Source organism: Terrapene carolina, unplaced genomic scaffold (genome assembly GCF_002925995.2).
Source record: "Terrapene carolina triunguis isolate 2854851 unplaced genomic scaffold, T_m_triunguis-2.0 Scaffold84, whole genome shotgun sequence".
NCBI classification, from domain to species: domain Eukaryota; kingdom Metazoa; phylum Chordata; order Testudines; family Emydidae; genus Terrapene; species Terrapene triunguis.
Window position 1 is genome coordinate 20018163 of NW_020664435.1, and position 20456 is coordinate 20038618.

Here is a 20456-nt window from a genome sequence, read left to right on the forward strand (position 1 = left end):
GTGTTTACAGGTTACCTTTTTCAGGTGTTTTTTCTTTTGCATCGTTTTTCATTTTTTCTCTGAGGCACATTTTTTTATATCATGCTGATCACCTCCAGTTGTCATTTCTCTCTGCAAACTTTATTTCCTGCATAGTCAAGTAGCTGAAATATTTGGAGGGCAGTGACAGCCCTTGGCAGGCTGATCAGTGGTGGCCATTAAGGGGTCTGGCTTGCACTCTGTTCCACTACCCTGCACTCAAGAATTATAAACTTTAAAAGCTAGTGTAGCTCTGCCAGTCTCATGCTAAGGAGCTATGACCCAAGAGAGAAACCTAAGAAATAATATTTTAAGAGAAGCAAAATTTACAAGTCATTTTCCCTTTCTTCCTATCAGAATAAGTAAAGCATGATTTATCTCCCACCTATAGGCACACACTGTATTTTTAGATTTATATTTCTATGGGTTAGATTCTCTTTCTTCTGATTAGCTGCAATTGGGGAACCCGGCTTTCTGTTTAAGGCATTTTCTTCCTATCATTGGAGACTTTCAGGCCCCTCAATCTTTCTATGGATCATATACATATGAGCTGCTCATTGAATGTCTGGAATAGATGGTGTCTGCCCAGGAAAACCTCTCCATCGATAGCTTTCACACAAAACTGTTAAAAGACTTGAAGCCTGTAGCTGATATCACTGTCCCGTGACTGATCACCTCATTTGTGCTGCCTTTACTTTGTTTTTCATAGTGAAGAGCAGCACCCCTGCAGGAATGAGTGATATTCCCACTGGAATCAAATGAAGATGTTGAGAATCATATCCCAGCCTTGCCACTTACTGGTGGTCTCTTTTCAATGCATTGGTGGTCTCTTGCAAAAAGAACATGAAGAAGAGAGGCAGAGGATGGGGAAATAAAAGAAAAAATTGTAAATGACTTAAAGACACCAAAAATGCACCTGTTGCTACATTGCCAGAGCCAGTGGACGATAATAATTTATGACTGTGTGAATATTAACCCTGTGATTTATCAGCTGCATTGGTTGATTTAATGCCAATAAGGCGTCATAAAACCCAGTAACGGTGAGGTTAAAAATGAATGCATTGCTACAGGAGATATTCAAGGCATTTAAATCAGTTGAGCCCACGTGAACAGTGCATTTACTCTGCCTATTAAAAGAGGTCCTTAGGGAATCCTACCAGTCATGTAGACAGGCTGGATGGGCCGGTCCATTGCTGGATGAGGTAATGTGGAAGCAGCAGGGGAAGACTGGGTCCTGGAAACAGGCCGATGTTTATCTAATCCTGCCATGCCAACTGTAGCCATCTGAGCCTGGTACATTTGCAACTGGTGGATACGCTGATGCTCCAGGATCTGCTGTTGCCAAGAAAACAGCACAGTAGAACGAAATGTGAGAAGGGATCAAGTAAGACACTGAGAGAAACATGTCAACAAATTAAGTTCATTAGGTCAGGGCTGTAATAAACAGTGTGAAAAAAAAAACCCACCTAAGACCTAGTCAATAAATCCATTCAACAGATGTTTTCACACTGACACTGAGGGGGTGCCCGCACTGCTGAATACTATGTGATGGCAGGCAATCTCTCAATTCTCACTGATGGAAAGAAACAGCTCTACCCACACAGAGTAACATTTGACTGAAGACTTTTCTAATAAGTTGATAACATAATATTATGCAGGCTCTGTACTAAGTCTATCTGAGGGAGAAAAAAAAATCTTCCTACAGTACCTCATTCTAAGAGAAGGATACTAAGCACTTGCACTTAATTTGTTGAATCTAGTGGGCCAAATTTTACAAAGGCCTCGATTTAATTTTCATCAAGATGTCTGGAAAATGAGAAACATTTGAACATAAATTTTTGTGAAAAATTTAGAAACGTAGGAATCTCCATGCTGGCTCAGATGTAAAGTCCATCTGGTCCAGTAACCTGTTGCTGACAGTACCAGATGCATTCGAGGAACGTGGAAGAACCACACAGTAGACAGATGTGAGAAGATAAGGGAAGGTAGATTTATCCCCTTTTTGTTTGTCAAAAAATGTGAAAACTCAAAATTTTTCAATGCACTCTTGGGTGAAACTCTAGCCTTACTGAAGTCAATGTGAGTTTTGTCATTGTCTTCAATACAGCCAGAATTTTGTCCCAGGTCTTAATTTTTTATGCACATTCCTAGGCCCACAACTGATTGCTGATGCAAAACTGATGGTGCAAAACTGAGATTTTTACAAAAATATTTAGCTCTAAAATAACTGAAATATAGATCACCATTTTAGGGCTATACGTTGCATTTTTCTTCACCAGGCACTTATGTTTACTGATTTTCTTTGGAACTAAGCAACATATAATCAATGCATTGGCTCATTTAGTACTGCTGCAGACCTGGGTGCAATAGCAAGTCCAGTTTGCCAAAGGCCTGGACTGCCATAGAAGGTATGTTTCAATGCTCAGAGAGCGGAAGCAGAGTTCAGTTTGTACACAAAAGCAGGCGGGAGTACACTATTTCCCCTAGCTAGCTATAGAATGAATCCAAGATTCCTCGAAGTGTAAGTGGCGGTCCTATGGGAGAGGGAATTAAAGCTTTTCCAAGGGACAGATGCTCAAAAGAGGGGTATTCTACAAGAGATGAAATGGGAACCAACAGTTAACAGACATGAAAGCCCCCTCACCCACATTAATACCCAGAGTCCCCACTTCAGTGAGATGATGTTGAGTCACAGAGGATAAACTGCCTAGTTGTATTGCCATAAAATGATGCAACATAGAAAGAAAATGCAAATAAATAAAAAGAGCTTTTACAGAAAGTTGCTTGGTTTTAAGTCATGAACTATTTTCTTTCTTTCTTTTCTTCTTTCAGTGGTGGTGATGTAGGGTGTTATAAATTCACAGAGTTACTTGGTAATAGCTCAAGAAATCACTGCACCCAACTCCTTTATGAACATATCACAGGCACCAGACACATAAAGGAATCCCCCTTGCCAAAAATGCTTAATAGTATGTTGTTTTAACACACCTGCTGAAGTGGCATAATGTGATAGTGAAGATATGTGTTGTGCACCAGATTGAACGTGTCTTTTGTAGCCATAGCTGTGTGAAGTGCTCATCGAAGGGACGGAATAGTTGTGCATTGGCAGGATAAAGAGGAAACATCATATCTGTGGAGGACAGAGGCAGACTCAATCTAAGTGAGTTTATTCTGTTCACCTCTAGCTATGGTTTCCTGGGAGAAAGCAGGAGCAAAGTCTGAGAACCTGGATATGTGAATTCAAGAGGAGAGGGACATTGGACATCCAATATTTTTTATGTGCTTTTAAATAGTTACGGTACTTTTGACCTTAGTGCACTCTATATTTGTGTTTGAGCTCCATGGTATCTATAAAGGATACTGTTTTCAATTGTAGCCAGACGGACTGATTTTTCTACGTGTATCAAGCCGAATGTATCTAACAGCTTGTCTACCAGATATTTTAGCAAGAGTTTCTGATAAAATTTGCTGAAGACCGAGAGAGAAGCTAATTCCTGGGTTTCTTATCCTGCTAAAGTCTGTCCTCACATAAACCTATACAAGTATCTAGAAATTGCAACAAGCCTATTTGACATAACCAGTTTAGAAAAGGAAGAGGAATCGTGGTAGGATATTCATTTTAATAGCTACTGCTCTACTGCTAGGTTAACACTAGAACTAATAATCTGTGCATAGCTTCTAAAATTTGTTAAAATAACTTGTAGTAATTTGTATAATGGGGATTCATTTTGGGGTGAATTATTCTTTCAAGATATCACAAAGCCCCTTTTACTTTAAGAATCAAGATTTTAGATACCAAGCGGATGTCCTCTTATCATCATGGCTTCTGTTTTAGGTTTGATTAGTTTTGAGCCAGAGATTTAGGCTGAATTCCAGAATTAGGTTAAAGAGCACAGCCACTGAGCTCTTTGATTTTTTGATAAATAGCAGTGCATTCGGAAATTCCTCCTCCCCTATATATTTATGCCTTGAATCTGTGAATAATGCTGTATCACACTGGCTAGGGGTTTAATTGCTAATGTATAGAGTAGCGGTGTTAATTAACACCCTTATCTGGTTTCCCAGAAAGTGCACCTGGACTTGGAAGGATGATGCTTAACTCAATACTATGAATTCATCCTTGGATTCCCTGTGCTGTAGCACTGTGAACATATGTCCATGTGTCCAGTGATAGGACAAGAGCACTGTCTGCACATCTGTAGTTAGTGATTTGTATAAATATATCTGGAACATTTCTTAGGTTATCTGAGCCTTGTCCTCCCTGCATGAAGCCTGTTTGTTCCAGGTGCATGAGATTAGTTCATTAGAGGAGTTAGGCAATTAGGGCCTGATCCAACAACTATCCAAGGCAGTGAAAAGATATCCATTAAATTCTCTTGACACTGGATTAGGCCCTTAGTAATTATTTTGAGGAGGATTTTCAAAGCAGTATCTAAAAGGGAGCTGGGTCTTTTGGAGATAGGTAAGTTAAATTCTTGTTGTTCTCCCAGTATTACTATGATAACTGTTGCTTGTAGGGAATTGATCTCAGTTTAGACTTGATGTGAGTGCTCCCTGTAGGGGCTTATGTGTTTTTTCCTAGGAATGTTATATAAAAATGTGATTCATATCCATCAACCTAATGCTTTGTATAGACTATGGATTTTAATGAGAGCTATTTCCTTTGTTTCCAATGGGTCTGAAAGTTGCTACCTGATGTTCAGCGAGGTAAGTCAATTTTGTTGTTGTCAGGAAGTTATAATTTTCAAGATGAGATCAGGGGTTCCTTCTGTTCACTGTAAAACTGCTATAAGGTTTAGTACCACCTGCAGTAATTTCTTCTGCTCTGTTGATTATTTTGTTCTGTGTATAGTAAAAAATAGGTGCATTCATGCTCTTCTAGAAGATTGTTGTTTTTTCACCTGGAACCCTACCAGCCTACTTGCTGTTGTTCTAAACAGTTATGTAGTTTCTGTATTGTTTTATCTGTTCAATTTATCATGATAGTTTTAGTCTACAGATTTGAGTACCTCCCCTTGTATATTTAGAAATAGCACAACAATGAGCTCAAATTTCTCTTTCCAATATTTTGTTTATTTTCTGATATAATTATTTTACCCTGAAAACTGCTTTTCAGGCTTTGCACAGGATTATTTCTTCATTGGTTTTCAGGGAAGCCTTTTTTATTTATATCCCTGTAAAATGTTCAAAATTTTGAATTTCCTAAGATTGAAATCAGTGTTAATGAATTGCTGTCAGAAGTCAAGCCGGTGAAACAGGTTGCTTATGCCCATGCTTTATAACCATCTACAGCAACTTCTATGGATGTGCTTCTAACACAGTGGTTATTTCAAATGGAGGCACAGACCCCTTTGGAAATCTTAGCCATTGTTCCGTGGACCCCTCGGGTGCACAGACTAAGTTGAAAACCACTGTTCTAGCACATAGTGCTCAGAGCTGTAACAGGCCTAAATGTCCATTAATCATGTTAGTCCTTTTTAAAATGTGATGGCCTCAGTGTTACCAACCCTGCAAGTTCAAAACTCATGTGATCAGCATAAAAATGTTTTCAACTCTGTGGAAGTGGCCCCTTTTTGTGCACTGGGATTTCCAGAAACCACCTGGAAATGCACAAAAATAAATACATGCACAGGGTGGAGCCGCCCTCCTCCTCCTCCTCCTCCTCACTTCTGAGGGCTGATGATGACCCTGCCTCCCCTGCTGCAGGCCAGGCACCTTCCCCTGGCCGTGATCTCTGCTCAGCGCCCTCTCCTCTCTCTGCCCTGGAGGCCCGCTTGCAGCTGTCTCCCCCTGCACACTGCGCCTGGAGCGGTGCAGGAGGAGGATGCTGGTGAGGGGAGGGTCTTCTCCGCCACCCCGCGCCCCTTGGCGCCTCCTCAGCGCATGCAACACAGGAGGCTGCTAGGAGCTGCCCCTGCAGCTGGCCCAGCTCTGCACGGGCAGCGCGCGAGCCCGAGCGCTCCCCGCAGCACGCGAAGCCCCGGCCTCTGCTCAGGCTGCCAAGAGCAGCATCTGGCGGCGGAAGGCGGAACTGCAGCACTCGTTTCGGGTCAGCCCGGAACCTGCGCGCCCGACAGAGGCAGCTCGACGCGCTTCGGCGGGACCGAGGGACTCGCGGAAGGCAGTAGGACAAGGGGTGGCAAGGCGGAGCATTGCGCGGCCGGGCGAGGCTCCTGCAGGCAGCGGGGCAGTGTGGGACCAGCCCGGGGAGCAACGTCTTACCAGTTCGTGCTCGGGCGCGCAGGGAGGGCGAGCCTGGTGCAAAAGGTGTGCATGGGAGAGCTGGGCCTAAGCCCAGCCGCCTGGCTGGGCTCTCTCCAGCCACCCTGTCCTGGCTAGTTTTACCATCACCAGATCCGAGCTTACGTGGTGCTGAGTCTTCGTCTCGGCAGTGTCCCGCGCCCCGGCTGTGGAGTTCAGGGCACGCACTCCCCCAGCCAAGGCAATGTAGGGATCACCGGGGGGGTGGCGATTTCCACTCCTACTAGGGATTTTGGTGTGGTGCACTTGCATTTAGTAAGGAGAAGAGACCTTTGCTCTCCAGGTTCTCACTCTGAAATGGAGGAATCTTATGCCCAGGTTTCCCAGGGAATGATGGGTGATTAGAAGACTGTATTTTTCTAATAAGTGAGTGTCTACTTCTTTTTCCTGCTTAGGATTCAGAGTGAGAAGAGCAGGAAACTTGTCCTGTCCATCTCCTTTTTTGAGATTATATGTTCTTGCCTAGTGTAAAAACTAACATGGCTACCACTCTGAAACTTGCCTGGTGTGTTTCCTGTAAGTAGTAATGGAACACGTTACTGATTAAATCAGCTGAGAAATCTGCGTTATTGAGTAGGGGAGGCAGTGTTGCTTGCAGGAGAGAGCACCAGACTGGGACTCAGAAGACATGGGGTCTGGTCTCAGCTCTGCTGCTGACCTGCTGTGATAGTGAAGTCACTTCACTACCCTGTGCCTCGGTTTCCCTGTCCATAAAATGATAAGAATGAGACTTTGTAAACTGATTTTCAGATCTACTGATGAAAAGCGCTGTGTGAGAGCTAGGAATTCTCTTCTCTTATACAGTCCCCTTTGCAGGGCCGGCGCTTCCATTTAGGCGACCCAGGATTTGGGGGGGTGGCATTTTGCCGCCCTTGGCGGCAATTCGGCGGCGGGGGGTCCTTCCGCACTCCGGGTGTTCGGCGGCAATTCTGCGACGGGTCCTTCACTCACTCTGGGACCCGCCGCTGAAGTGCCCCAAAGACCGGGAGCGCGGAAGGACCCCCCCTGCCGCAGAATTGCTGACGACGACCGGGAGCGTGAAAGGACCCCTGCCTCGGGCGCCAAAAACCCTGGCGCCGCTCCTGCCCCTTTGTGGACCTAAGCCAAAGCCCTAGATCTGAACAACCCCAAACTTTGAACAAATATTAGAAGTTGGGGTCAGGTTACAATCCAGGACTTGGATCCAAATTTCACAGCTGAGCCCTATCTTTGTCTTTCTAGAAGAAAGTTCTAGATGCAGACACTCCTGAACAAGAATGTTTATTAAAAAAACCCCCCAAAATCCTATTCGCACTTAGAAATTTTGCAAAAATAGGTTTTGTGCACATAAATAAGCACATATACGTTCACAAGTAAGAGTGCACAAATATTTTTCACACAAGTGACTTGTCAATGCAAAACTACATACAAATAGAAACCCATGAGGAAACTTTAATAATGTAGATCTTAAGGTTACATTTTTAAGTTGTCCCATCATTTGAAAAACCACATGTAAAACTGCAAAACCCCAGCAATGCCATTGTAAAAAAAGAAAACAAATACAAAATCACAAATTTCCATCATTTTAAAGAAAACCTCAGAAATTAACCATTTAAAATATATTTATAGCAATCCACGCATCATTTAAAAATAAGTAAATAACACATTCACAAAAGGAGGGAGAGAACAAGATTGGGACCCTGACCTGACGGATGTGAAGGAGTCAGGCATGTGGGAAAAGTAAAGAACAGGACTCTCTGGTATCCTAAACCAAGGGAGGCAATACTTAGTGGAAATGGAGGAAACAGGTGTGTGGCCCTGACTGTGTGAAAAAGGAGGCAGCAGGAAAGAGTGGGACTAAGACAGTCACTAGGATGAAGGCAGACAGGAATGAAGAGGAAAGCCACAGTGGGAAGTGATGTCTAGGAGTGACAGAGAGATACTGTGGCAAGGAGGCTCCAAAGCCACCCGGGGGCTTTTTTTGCTTCCTGTTCTGTGTAAGACCTGACGTTTTCCCACAGGTGTAACTGCAGGTATTTGACTTCTGTCCTCTTTACCAGCTTTATGGAAACTGAACACACCACACACTCTGGTAAATGTGGTACTTCATCTAAGGTTGGATTCCTGACTCAACCTTCTCATAAATATTTCGACATTCTGGAGGTAAAAAACAAAACAGGGTGGAAATCTCATGAATTTAAAAAAAAGATTTCTGGTACCTTCTCAGGCTATATATAGCACAAGGATCTCCCTCAGTATTTTGATGCTTTCCATACCAGAAACAAGAAATGCAGAGATGCACAAAAGTGAACACTACTAGAAGCTAATGTATCTCCATATTTTACATTCAATTCAAACTAGAAGAAAATATATATTTAAGATGCATATACAAGGCTCTACATGCACTAACACATAAATAATAGTCACGTAACCCCAGCAGCATTAAAAAATTCAGATAAGAATCTGGCCAGCCAACCATCTACAAAAGCCTCTTGTCCACCCATTCATAGTTACAGGAAGTTTATATCCTCCATGGTCTCCAAAAACCCTGTCAAACCCGTATGAGTTGGTTATTTTATCTGAATCACTTCATCCCTGATCATAATCATAAAGCCCTTTCATTTTTGTTTCTGCTCAGTTAATTCATTTTTGGTATAATAAATATGTTTTAATAATGAGCACAAATTATTTTTTAAAATAAAAATATTTGGCCTTCATTCTGTGCAGAAAGTATAGTGTATGGACTAAATTGAGCAATAGGCCATGTGCTCTGATAATCTACGTGGCCTGATTCTACTTTTACTTCATTGCTTTCATACTGGTGTAACTCCACTGGCTTCAAGATCTCCTGTTTGTATCACAGGAATAGTCTCAAGCCCCATTGTATGAAGGAAATGCTGGTAACTCCTTATTCAATATACCGCCATGCATACGAGCGCACAAAGGACCAGATTCATAGTTGCCTTAAGGGAGGCATAAGCCCCCTAGCAAAGATTCTCTTCTGTCCTGTGCAGAAGACTGCTATGCCAGAACTGCATCTCCTCTGTAGGAGCCCTCCGCTCAGAGGGTATTCTGGAGAGAGAGAAGTGGCCAACACATTTTTACAGCTCAGCAATCCTGTGCCTCTGCAACTGGAGCACAAACTCAGCCAGCCTTTAGGGCTGCCATCATCTGTACACAATTGTTTTCTGTGAATAATAAAGAAGGGCTGTTTTTTTTTTTTTTTTTTAAACCTGGATATTTAACCTTAGAAATATCAGATGTCAATTCTGGTCTTACCTTGTTTTTCTGGAGGATTTTTTGAGGGTTTCAGAGATGCATATTGTTAGTTCTCATGCCCTACTTATTGGGATTTGAATCCTTGACAGACTTCCTTTCTCCAAAATATTAGTCATTGGAGTTTAACAGGGGGTTAATAATAACAAAAACACACACAATCCCGCCCCTTCCCACCCCACCCAAGGAGAATTTTAAACAGTCTGACTCAAAATCCCTTCCCCTCTCAAGAGCTCAACTTTCACCTCCTTGGCTTTTGTGATGTCATCACTTCACTAGTTCTTCAGTCATCATAAAGTCTTTCAGGACACACGATCTGATATTTCCCCCCCTAATATAAATTAAAAAACATACGGGGGGGGGGAAAGACCCTTGAGAAAATAAAACTGAAAGCTTTCTAGACCTTCTCTATACATCATCCCACTTCCCCCCCCCCACACTTTTTTTTTCTCACTTGTAACCACCAGCAAGTATCAGTTGATGGGTAGAGTGGATGTTTAACTGAAGATAGAACAGAATTGTACTGGAAACCTTGGGGAGAGTTTAAAAAGTTCACTAAAGACTAGGATTGTCTATTACAAGTGGAATCCTCCGGTTTCACTGTATTTAATATGAAGAGAAAATAAAACAGTACCAGAGGGGGTTAATTTATTGAGGGGAGGGGGGGAATCTATACTTGCTGATCTAGGAAAAAGTAGAGGATAAAAAAAGTTGGAAAATAGTGCTGTGTTAGCACATACTATATTATGGACTGCAAAATAAAGTGTAGTCTCCAATTTCTCGACTCTCCAACCGACCTTGGACCAAGGATGGCAGAGTACATTTCAGAAATAATCATAATATTTATTATGTTGCATGGTAAGGATGGGTGAACTTCTTTGAACTTTGATCTCACACAAACATAACATGTTTGACTCTATTAAACATTAGTAGATGCATATTCCACTTAGGACAAGACTTAAAAAAAGACTAGGGATTGAAGTGAACCAGTGAGAGCAGTATTGCCAACTCCAAACATTTAAAAAAAAAAAAAAAAGCCCCCACAATAATGAGATGAGCTTAAAAATCAAAAGATGTTTTAAAATTAATATATTTGGAGTTCTTTTTATTTGCCTTCTGTTGTTTGAGCCTTTAGGGTGCATTTGGGTCACTTTTTCAGACTTTTCTCTAACACCATGGGGACAAGAAACTTTTTTTTTTTTATGTAAATGAAAGCTGAGTTTCTCACATAATCCAGCTTCTCAAAAAGGTGAGACTTTAGTAAATCCTCACATATCACAAAACTTTTGTTAAAATCACAAGCATTGGCAACCATTAGAGAAGCTGAAAAGGAACAAACTAGAGAAGGAACAGAATATATATTTTTAAAATATTTTAAAATACACACACACACACACACACACACACACACACACACACACTTCCCAATTTAGCTTTTGGTGTAAATCTAGATTAACTCCATTCAAGTCACTAGAGTTACTCTGGATTTACACTAGGATAAGGAAGTGCAGAATTTGGCTTTTACCAGCTACTCTTCAAAACAAAACCCACAAAAGAAAAGAGAGAGTATTTCTAAAGCCCAAACAAAGTTAGAGGAAAAATGTAATAGAGAATGTTGCCATAAGTCAAAAAACACAATTTTAACTGCATATAGTAAAAGTGAAAAGAGCCTTAAAAACCAGTCAAAGCAAAATGTTAATTCTAATTGTTCTATTTAGTTGTCCTTGATTTGTGACAGGTTTGTTATTATGCAGATTTCCTACATGCCACTTTCCATGGGGGTGTTTACCAAGTGAAGTTATGCAGACGATTTCCCCTCGCATCTCGCGTCTTTATTCCTAATTATGTTGGCCCTGTGTTCACTCAGGGTAATGTTACAGTTGTCCCCAAGTGTTCTTGATTTGGGGCCAATGACAAACTAAATCATATAGTGTTTGCAGTATATTTAAATAAAAAATCATAAAAAGTAAATCCTGAGATGCTGAAAAACAGGGTTGTGCTTGCTTATTCCTGCCAACAGATGTTTACCTGTTCGTTGGTATTGTTCCATTACATTTCTTAACCCCTTTTTGATTTTCCTGTTCTGTCTTTAGGATTTAGTTGTTCAATAATTTCACCTGGACTATGTTTCCTAATAAAAACGTACCTATATAACTACTGGCATGCTGCAGTCCATGGGCTGAAACCAGAGATTCAAACGGTGATGGCTAGACTGGGCATTATTGTATTCTATGGTATTTGTATTGCACTTGGATGTTCTGCCTATGAAAGTGCAGAGCTGGTTTTATTGGTACCAGCAGACTCCGCTGGCTAATGCCTCACAGTGGACTGAAGAGTACCTAGTGCTGAGCGTCCTGAGAAGCCACATGCCCATATCTGAAGACTTGAGTGCTGGGAAAGACAGCCAAGCAGGCTAAGGAATCACTGTGGACAGTGTGATGGAATCAGGGAACTTAAACCAGGTAGTCAGGAGGACAAGGACTCATGGTGTGTATCTAGGCTGCCAAGCTCAGACCTTCACCTGTGATTGCAGTCATTAGGCACTTGCCCACGAAAATTAAGGGAACAAAAATGATCAGCCTGATTGCCACAGGGGTCTGTTACCAGCATCTGACCAGCGCATACAGTATTAATCAATTCCGTCCCTAGTTGGAGTGTGATTATTCAGAAATGTGTGCCTCTACTATTGTATCAATGGATGATGCTCTCAGGATCTTAGTGATCTGTGTCCATAGAGGTTTGGAATCCAGGATATAGTGCACATTCACAGCAATGTATTGTTTGTTTGGGAACTCAGTCATTCAGCAACTGATCATGCATCTCTGCACTGGCTATAGGCCATGAGGACTCCAATCCCAAGATCACATACCGTGGTAGCTGGCTCTTCAGTTTTATGCCTTATCTGTTTTGCACGGCCTTGGGAAGCTAATGCCAATGTCATTGAGATAATGGCCCTTAGAAAGTTATCACCTTTCAGATGGTTTTGTGTGTATGTAGCATACAGGTCCATTGGGAATCTAAAGGAGTGGACAAGGAGGCCTCTGGGACCAAAACCACGCTGTGTTTTTTTAATGACAATGGTGGGAGGTGGGTGCGAAGGAAACAACCTGCAGGAAATAACTGGGCACAGTGGCCACCTCCTTCCCTCTGGTTATGGAAAGGGAGAAGGCACCAGTGGGTGCCAGGACGCAGACAAGGAGAGAAGCAGGTGGATCTTGTTCTTAATAAAAGGAGCTGCTGTGCTCTAAAGAAAGGTGGTAGAGAGATGCAGGGGAAATGTTTACTTAGGTGAATGGTTCAAAGCCCTGGCGCGTCTTTGCAGGGCAGGGGAGGATTCAGATCGGAGTCCATTTTGTTTGTTTTGTGTCTAGACTTGAGTCTGCTGAGAAATTAAATAAATAAATAAATAGAATATTCTTGGGGCGGGGTGGCCCAGTGAACAGAGCACTAGACTGGGAATACTAAAACCTGGGTTCTGTTTGCAGCTGTGTGACCCTGGGCATGTCACTTAACTTCTCTGTGCCTTTGTTTCCCCTTCATCTGTGCTGTCCATTTAGATTGTAAATTTGTGAAGGCAAGGAATGTCTTTTACTGTGCAATTGTTCAGTGTGTAACAAAGTGGGCTCCTAACCTCAGTTGGGGTCTTTACATGCTACTGTAATACAAATAATAAAATAATGGAAAAGGGATCTTTTTATTGTTGATCCCACCACCAAAAAAAAAATGTGGTGCATTTCTCACAATTTGTTCCAGCACAAATCTTGGCCCTCCCACAAGAATTATCTGGGGTTATCTAGATAGGGCTAATCATATAACAGATATAGGAGTTAAAAAACCCAATGAGATGGAACTGAGGAACAAGGGCAGTGGCGGAAGAGAAGTTAGATTGTTTGCTTAGCATGGGTCTGACTGCAATATTCACAAATAATGTAGTTCCCATTGCTGAGAATGTGAATCCAACCATTGTCTGTCTCATTTGACTTGGAAATCATCCTTTAACCCAATGTTGGTGTGCAGGGTTCCCAGAAACAGAATTACTTGTTGTTTTGTTTTCAACTATTAGTGTGAAATATTTGTTTTCCTGAATAGAGACCATATTCAAGGGCTTTCCTTTTTCTTTTTTTTTTTTAAAATCTGGCTTGTCCCTTCTGTAACTATCTACCCGAAAAGTCAGTGCACATTTTAATAAATGTCACTGCAGATCCATTCATGGATTTTTGGCCTCCACGTACTATATAAAGTGTCCTGAAGAATAGCCCCTCTGCCTCACTTCAACAAGTGCTACAAAAATCTTCAAACATAGACATTGAATAGCTTTAAGTATCAGAGGGGTAGCCATGTTAGTCTGTATCCACAAAAACAACGAGGAGTCCGGTGGCACTTTAAAGACTAACAGATTTATTTGGGCATAAGCTTTCGTGGGTAAAAAACCACTGCTTCAGATGCAACTGAATTGAATAGCCTTGTTCATTGCAACATGATGCTTTCTGAATCTGCGGCTGGCTTTTTTCAAAGCCCCTGTTCTGATATAGCATACCTATATAACATGGTAAAGACCCAGTTTATTTGAAGTCTGCTAAAAAGAGATGGTAATTAAACTATCACAAACATAATGACACTGTGACAATTAATAGTCAAACAGAATCAGCTGAGAAAGCAGAGCTGATTTCATGCTGACTGCAGCTCCCACCTATTGCTGACCACAATAACCTTTTTGGGAAAAGTCACTTCCATCAGTCAGGCCACTACAGGGCACTGGCCGCAAGGCAGCAAAACAGTACTTGGAATAATTCTTTGCAGATGCCAGGAACCGGAAGTTTCAGGAGGAAAAATGAAAGCCATTCACTCTTCCAATGACACAGGCCTTTGATACCACAAAGTCATTTGGGCAGAGAGCTCCAAGGTCAGGAAGGCACGTAAAGATTGGTGATTAGAGAAATACTATATCAGCAAAGTGTGGCAAGCTATTAAAAGAAACTGTAGCTTTTATGATTGTGTTGCTGAAGCTTCCCCAGGGCTATTTGCATTAGATATTGAGTTAAGCATAACTTATTTAGTCCCAGCATTCCAGAAAACATTTTGATGTCAGCTACTGCAGGAAAGTAAACACGAGGCGAAGGAGGAAACAGTACTGATCCCAAACAGATAAAAATATTGTAATTTAATTTTATGAACCCATGCATTTCAGAGCATTAAGAATGAGGAATTTTTAAAAGCTCTTTTAACTTTTTTTTTTTTTTTAAAAAGGGTGGAGGAACGAGGGAAAGCTTTTAGTCATTTTGTTGGGTGGGGGAAGGGAGAAGAGAGAAACCAAGTCATGATTTATCATCAAACGTACACTAGAATCTGCCAATACATTAACGCATTTACTCTTATGAAGGATTTTATGCACAGCTATAGATCTCTTCTAATTTTATATACTTTGCATACACATAGTATTTTTTAATTTCTTTGTCCAGTAGCTCTTTTGCATGTCTGCTGATGGGGAGTTACAGCAAGTAAAAAGAACCTCTAAAATGGAATTGCAGTTTGGTGGAGCATGTATGAGGAACAGGGTCGGCTCTAGGCACCAGCAAAACAAGCTGGTGCTTGGGGCGGCACATTTTTAGGGGCAGCACGGCCGGCGCCAGAATGCCGCCCCTAAAAATGTGCCCCGGCCACCCTAGCTCACCTCTGCTGCTGCTGCCGCTCGCGTGCCACGGCGCGCGAAACAGCTGATTCGCGCACCGCTACTCGCCCTCCCTCCCAGGCTCTCAAGCCTGGGAGGGAGGGGGAGACTCCGAGTGGCCGCGGCGCAGGTGCCACTTCTCCCCATCTCTCCCTCCTAGGCTTGAGAGCCTGGGGGGAGGAGGCAGGGCTGGGGATTTGGGGAAGGGGAGGAGTTGAGGTGAGGCTGGGGGTGGGATAATTAAAAAACGGGGGGGGGGGCGGCCAAAATTGTTTTTGCTTGGGGTGGCAAAAATACTAGAGCCGGCCCTGATGAGGAAGGAGATCCTCCTTTTTGGACTGTGCTGGCAAACACTGATTGAACACTGTGCGCGGGACTTAGAGAATAAGTCGTCCCTTACAATGTTGTGCACAAAATCTGGTTACATTCAACGCACAGTGTAGGGGTTCTATCTCCATCCCATCTGCTTCATGCGCATACTCCCAGCTGTGCCACTCTTGCTGCCACCGTGTTTTCTGCTATGGGTGCCACTGCAAATCCTCAGCTGGTGGTATTAAAATTCTGGATTGTTGGTCACTAAATTGAGATTAACTGCTATAGCCAAAAGATTGAACTCTCGGGAAAGGTGGTTATCCCACAGATTACCAGCTCTTATACTGCATCAGAGTTGGTCTCTTTTAAAGAGGAAGCCAATAAAGCAAACAAGGAATTTTGTATATGGATTATCTATTGAATCATTGTTCTAGGATACCACAGCAGGGATATAAGGGAACCACAGACTTCAATGGATGGTCAGATTTTCCTTGGATTGACCTCAATAACTGTACACACAAGGGGGTGGGAGCTGGAACCCCAAAAGCCATGCATACCTTATGGTGAAGAATAGTCTCTCTCTAATACATTGGAGACATTGCTCAAGAGCAGTTTATTTTATCATAAAGACTGACCTTGCAGCATTGACAAAGCTTTGCTTACTGGCTATAGAATTGTTACGGCCACAAGTTAAAGGATCCTGGAAGTAGCTTGTTCACCTCACTTTTGTGTAAGATTTTTGGTAGCTTTGTGTTCATTCACTGGTGTTGCCTGCTCACGGGTGCCTCCCTTCTCTGCCTGTCTGTGAATTTACACACCCTCCCCAGGCTCTTCACTGTAAACAGAAGTACAGGGTACAGAATATTCATTTTGCTTCAAGGGCCAATTAGAGTCTGATCTTGAGAGATGCTGAGCTCTTTCATTCTCATTCACCTCAATGGAAGATGAGCTATTTCAGTACCTTGTATGGAGTGCACAGTGCCTGGCATGATCAGTACAGTGCTTTGGGGGAAATTGTTCTACTGTAACAGTGACCTCTTTTGGATCACTACAATCCTCATACAGGACTGGAAATGAAACCTCTCAGAAGACGACCTGTACTTTGCTGGGGGCTGTTGTTTGGGAGATGTTTTATTTTTTTGCTGTATAGTGTGTCCTAACTACTTATGTAATTCCTCTCCAGTGAAAATATGATTATAATAGGAATATCCTGACTCTGCAGGCAACATCTCAGTGATTAGTTCTCCCAGACAGAGGGTTGTATTCCACTTAGAAATGCAAATGCTTTGACTCCTGATTATCAATATCTCCATACAAGATTTAGTCAGCATATTAATTCCTACTACGTCCACTGCCTGGAAAGATACTGATTAATAAAAGGGCACCAATGAGAAATGTTTTGAAACTATTTTATCCAATTTTAGATATTGTAGCTAGAGTAGAACCTCAGTGTTACTTCTTGGGAATGGAGATTGTTCATAACTCTGAACAAAATGTTCTGGCTGTTCTTTCAAAAGTTTACAACTGAACAGTGACTTAATACAGCTTTGAATCTTTACCATGTAGAAGAAAAATGCTGCTTTTAACCATCTTAATTTAAAAGAAACAAGCACAAAAACACCTTCCTTACCTTGCCAAATCTTTTTTTAAACTTTCCCTTTATTTTTTAGTAGTTTACATTTAACACAATACTGTACTGTATTTGCTTTTTTGTTTTGTTTTTTCTCTGCTGCTGCCTGATTGCGTACTTCTGGTTCCAAATGAGGTGTATGGTTAACGGGTCAGTTCGTAACTCTGGTGTTCTACTGTATACCCTTGACATATTAAGTTACAATTATATGATAATGTCTTGATTGTAAGTCCTTCACTTTTAAAATACATTGTACTGTACTTAACCACTGATATAAAGGAAACGACAAAAGTACGGAACACTTCAGTTAACTATAGAGTTTGTCTATTACTTTCAGAAAGTGCAACTGGTGGGTTTTTTGACTCAGTGGAGGCATATTTGAAATTGTTTATCTTGGAGGATCTAGGTAAGTGTCAGTTTTTTGGTTTTGAGCAAGGGAGATCAGCAGGTGGGTGGCTTAACAAAGAGAAAGCAGGAAAGTTCTTCACTTTGGAGCTAGAGTGAATTACTTTTGCTAATTTTGGATGACAGCTGAAGGATTTTCTGAGAGGTTGACAGGACGTATTTAAGTGAAGTTCTGTTGTGTTAGAATTAGTAATGTTAAAGTGCATTTTGTTTTTTTAGGAGTTTGTGCATTTTATAGTAATCTGGGGAAGGTAATATGGTCCCAGTTCTCCATTGTATGTCACCTGTCTTGGTCCCCGTATGCTCATTGGGCTGCTTTAACTTACACTGTGGCTGCAGTTGTGCTCTGTGGGCTGTCCTGCTGAGAATAGCAGGGTGCAGCTATTCTCTTCCTCAATACGCCCCAGGTTTGTCCCTTACTCTGGAGGTCAAGGAGGAGCTGGCTTAGAGCCATCTTGGGGAGGTTCACTATGCTGGTGATATTTGCCAGGGCCCAAATCTGGGGTATATTTTAGTTTCATTTAACTCTTCAGGTTTTTTACTGCCATGAATTCTTGTATGAAAGTTACACACTAACGGTCAGTAATGTGTGTGACTTGCAAATGGTGGTGTCTTCATCTCTGCTCTTATTTTGCTAGGCCCCTTACACTCTCCTCTTTTCGTCTTTCATTCCTAGGGTAGACTTAGCCTAGGCTACATAGTCTGGGAGAAGCTAGACTGGTAGCTTCTGCGTCAGGCTGCTGCCTGTGGGCACCTGTATGGAAAGTACCATAACGTATCTAATTCAGTATTTGAGGGCTGTACTTCATGCCACTTCAGGGTGACCAGACAGCAAGTGTGAAAAATCCGGACAGGGGATGGGGGGTAATAAGCGCCTATATAAGACAAAGCCCCAAATATCGGGACTGTCCCTATAAAATCGGGACATCCGGTCACCCTATGCCACTTCCTCTCCCCCCCCCCCCCTTTAAACAAGACTAACTACAGTTCAAGTGAAGGAAAAATCTGGAGCAAAGTTGTAAAAGCAAAGGAAAAAATAGTAATGTATTTCATGTTAACATTCTTTAAATAGGAAATAAATTCTCCTTTACTGTTGAAAGATACTTGCCTTTGAAGATAAAATACCATTTGCAAAAACTGTAAGGCCCTCTCTAATGTAGCTTTCATTATCTTCTGTGTTCCCCTCTCTCTGAAAACCAAGTGACTGATGTCAAGATCAAGGGAGCCAATCAAAGTAGATACACTCCAGGACCTGGCCAGGAAATAAATCACTCTTGCCCCTATCCAAGGTAGATACTAACTAAAGGAGAGAGTTTACGTGTTCACTATCCTGCTGGGGGAGGCCAAGTTTCTCAATCAGTCACCAATTGGGGTGCTTAGTATCACTTATCAAATAGGCTAATCAAAGTTTGAGATAAACCAGCTCTTGACCACTTCTTGCCCTTTGAACACTCCAGGGCCACCTCCTACACTTAGACTTTTATCTCATTAAAGTTAAAGAGGGAAAATTAATCCATGGAAGAAAATGAGATAACAGCCACTGTAGCAGACCATCCTACAGACTGTTTGGCTTTCATCTATTGCTACCTGACAATTAACTCTTCAGCCACACAGGAACCCTCCTTCATTAGAGATGGATCTGTCCCTTAATGCAGCTACTCTTTTGTTTGCCTTTAACTCTGCTTCAGCTGTTTCATTTATTCCTTCACCATGTAGTTCTTTGGACTTGTAATGGGTGCAGGTGAATAAAAAGGTCATAATTCTGCGTTTCTCAAGCTTGACTTAGTGCTGTTTTCACTTACAAAATACAAAAGTGAAAACTGTAATTTATTACAGTACTAGCAATTCAAGATATTTTGCTTGGATTCTGTGCTTGCAATTGGTTACCAACATTCCAGCCTCTCTTGCTATTTTTGGCTACTAGGTTATTGCCCTTAATTTCATTTCTCTCAATCTGCATTTAAAAAACAATTTAACACTTTGATTTTGTTTGGAAAAAATAGTGGTGTGTTCCCTTTGCTAATGCACTGCAAATTTTGTATTGTGGGATTGGTTGTTTTGGTTTTTTTTAAAAGCCATTAGGATTCCAATGACTCTCAAATCAAAAGACTCTTCCCTATCATCAGTTTAATTTCTCATCTACTAAAGTTTTTAGTACAATGAATGTCAGAAGTGGGTTCACTCTAGTAAAACTGCAGCAGTCAGTTGCACTGCCAACAGAGAGACCTGCATTTTATAGAGGACTTGGGAGTCCCACTGATTGTACTTGCTTCTCTTGGAAAAGAGTGCAGGCCATGCTGCTCTTACAGCAACACCTGCTGGACACTACATGGTGGTGTCCTGGAACTAGCTTCAGAGGGGGCTCTCTCATTGGAAGTTTAGTTTATATGAAACTGAAACGGCAAGGGTGGGGTATTTAACTTTCAGTCATTTCAAAGATATGATAGATTTGCATTTCCAACATCTTTAGCAGGAAACATTAGATTAGAAAATCTGTGGAGCAGGACAGTGGGCCAAATTCAAAAATCATGCATAATTCTTCCTTACACTCAGACTCCCGTCTGCCCACTGTACCCTGTGATAAACTATCTAAGTGGTGTCATTTACAGGCTGGAGAGCCCAAAGTGTGAGTTAAAGTAGCCCCCTCCTTACACCCACTTAAACTCCTGATCCCAAAGAGAAAACTGGTCTAATTTATACCGCCTTTTGCATTACTTCTGAAATTGGCTACTGTCATTTGTTTTTTAGTCTGTAGAAACCACACCTATCTATAGCACAATAGCCAGTGACAGCCATTAAATTCCCCACAAAGCCATCTTTAATATTGCCTTTGGCCTTCGTGTGTGTGTGTGTGTGTGTGTGTGTGTGTGTGTGTGTGTGTGTGTGTGTGTGTGTGTGTGTGCAATT

General features: G+C 41.8%; 1 protein-coding gene across 1 annotated transcript in view; it reads right to left on the reverse strand.

Annotated features, from left to right (window-relative positions):
- The window catches only part of HDAC9 (histone deacetylase 9), a 343727-nt gene that overhangs the window by 183631 nt on the left and 139640 nt on the right, over nucleotides 1–20456 (reverse strand). The window contains exon 12 of the mRNA XM_026649421.1: nucleotides 1176–1353. Coding sequence (XP_026505206.1) covers nucleotides 1176–1353 — 178 coding nt within the window. The remainder of the gene's footprint in view (nucleotides 1–1175; nucleotides 1354–20456) is intronic.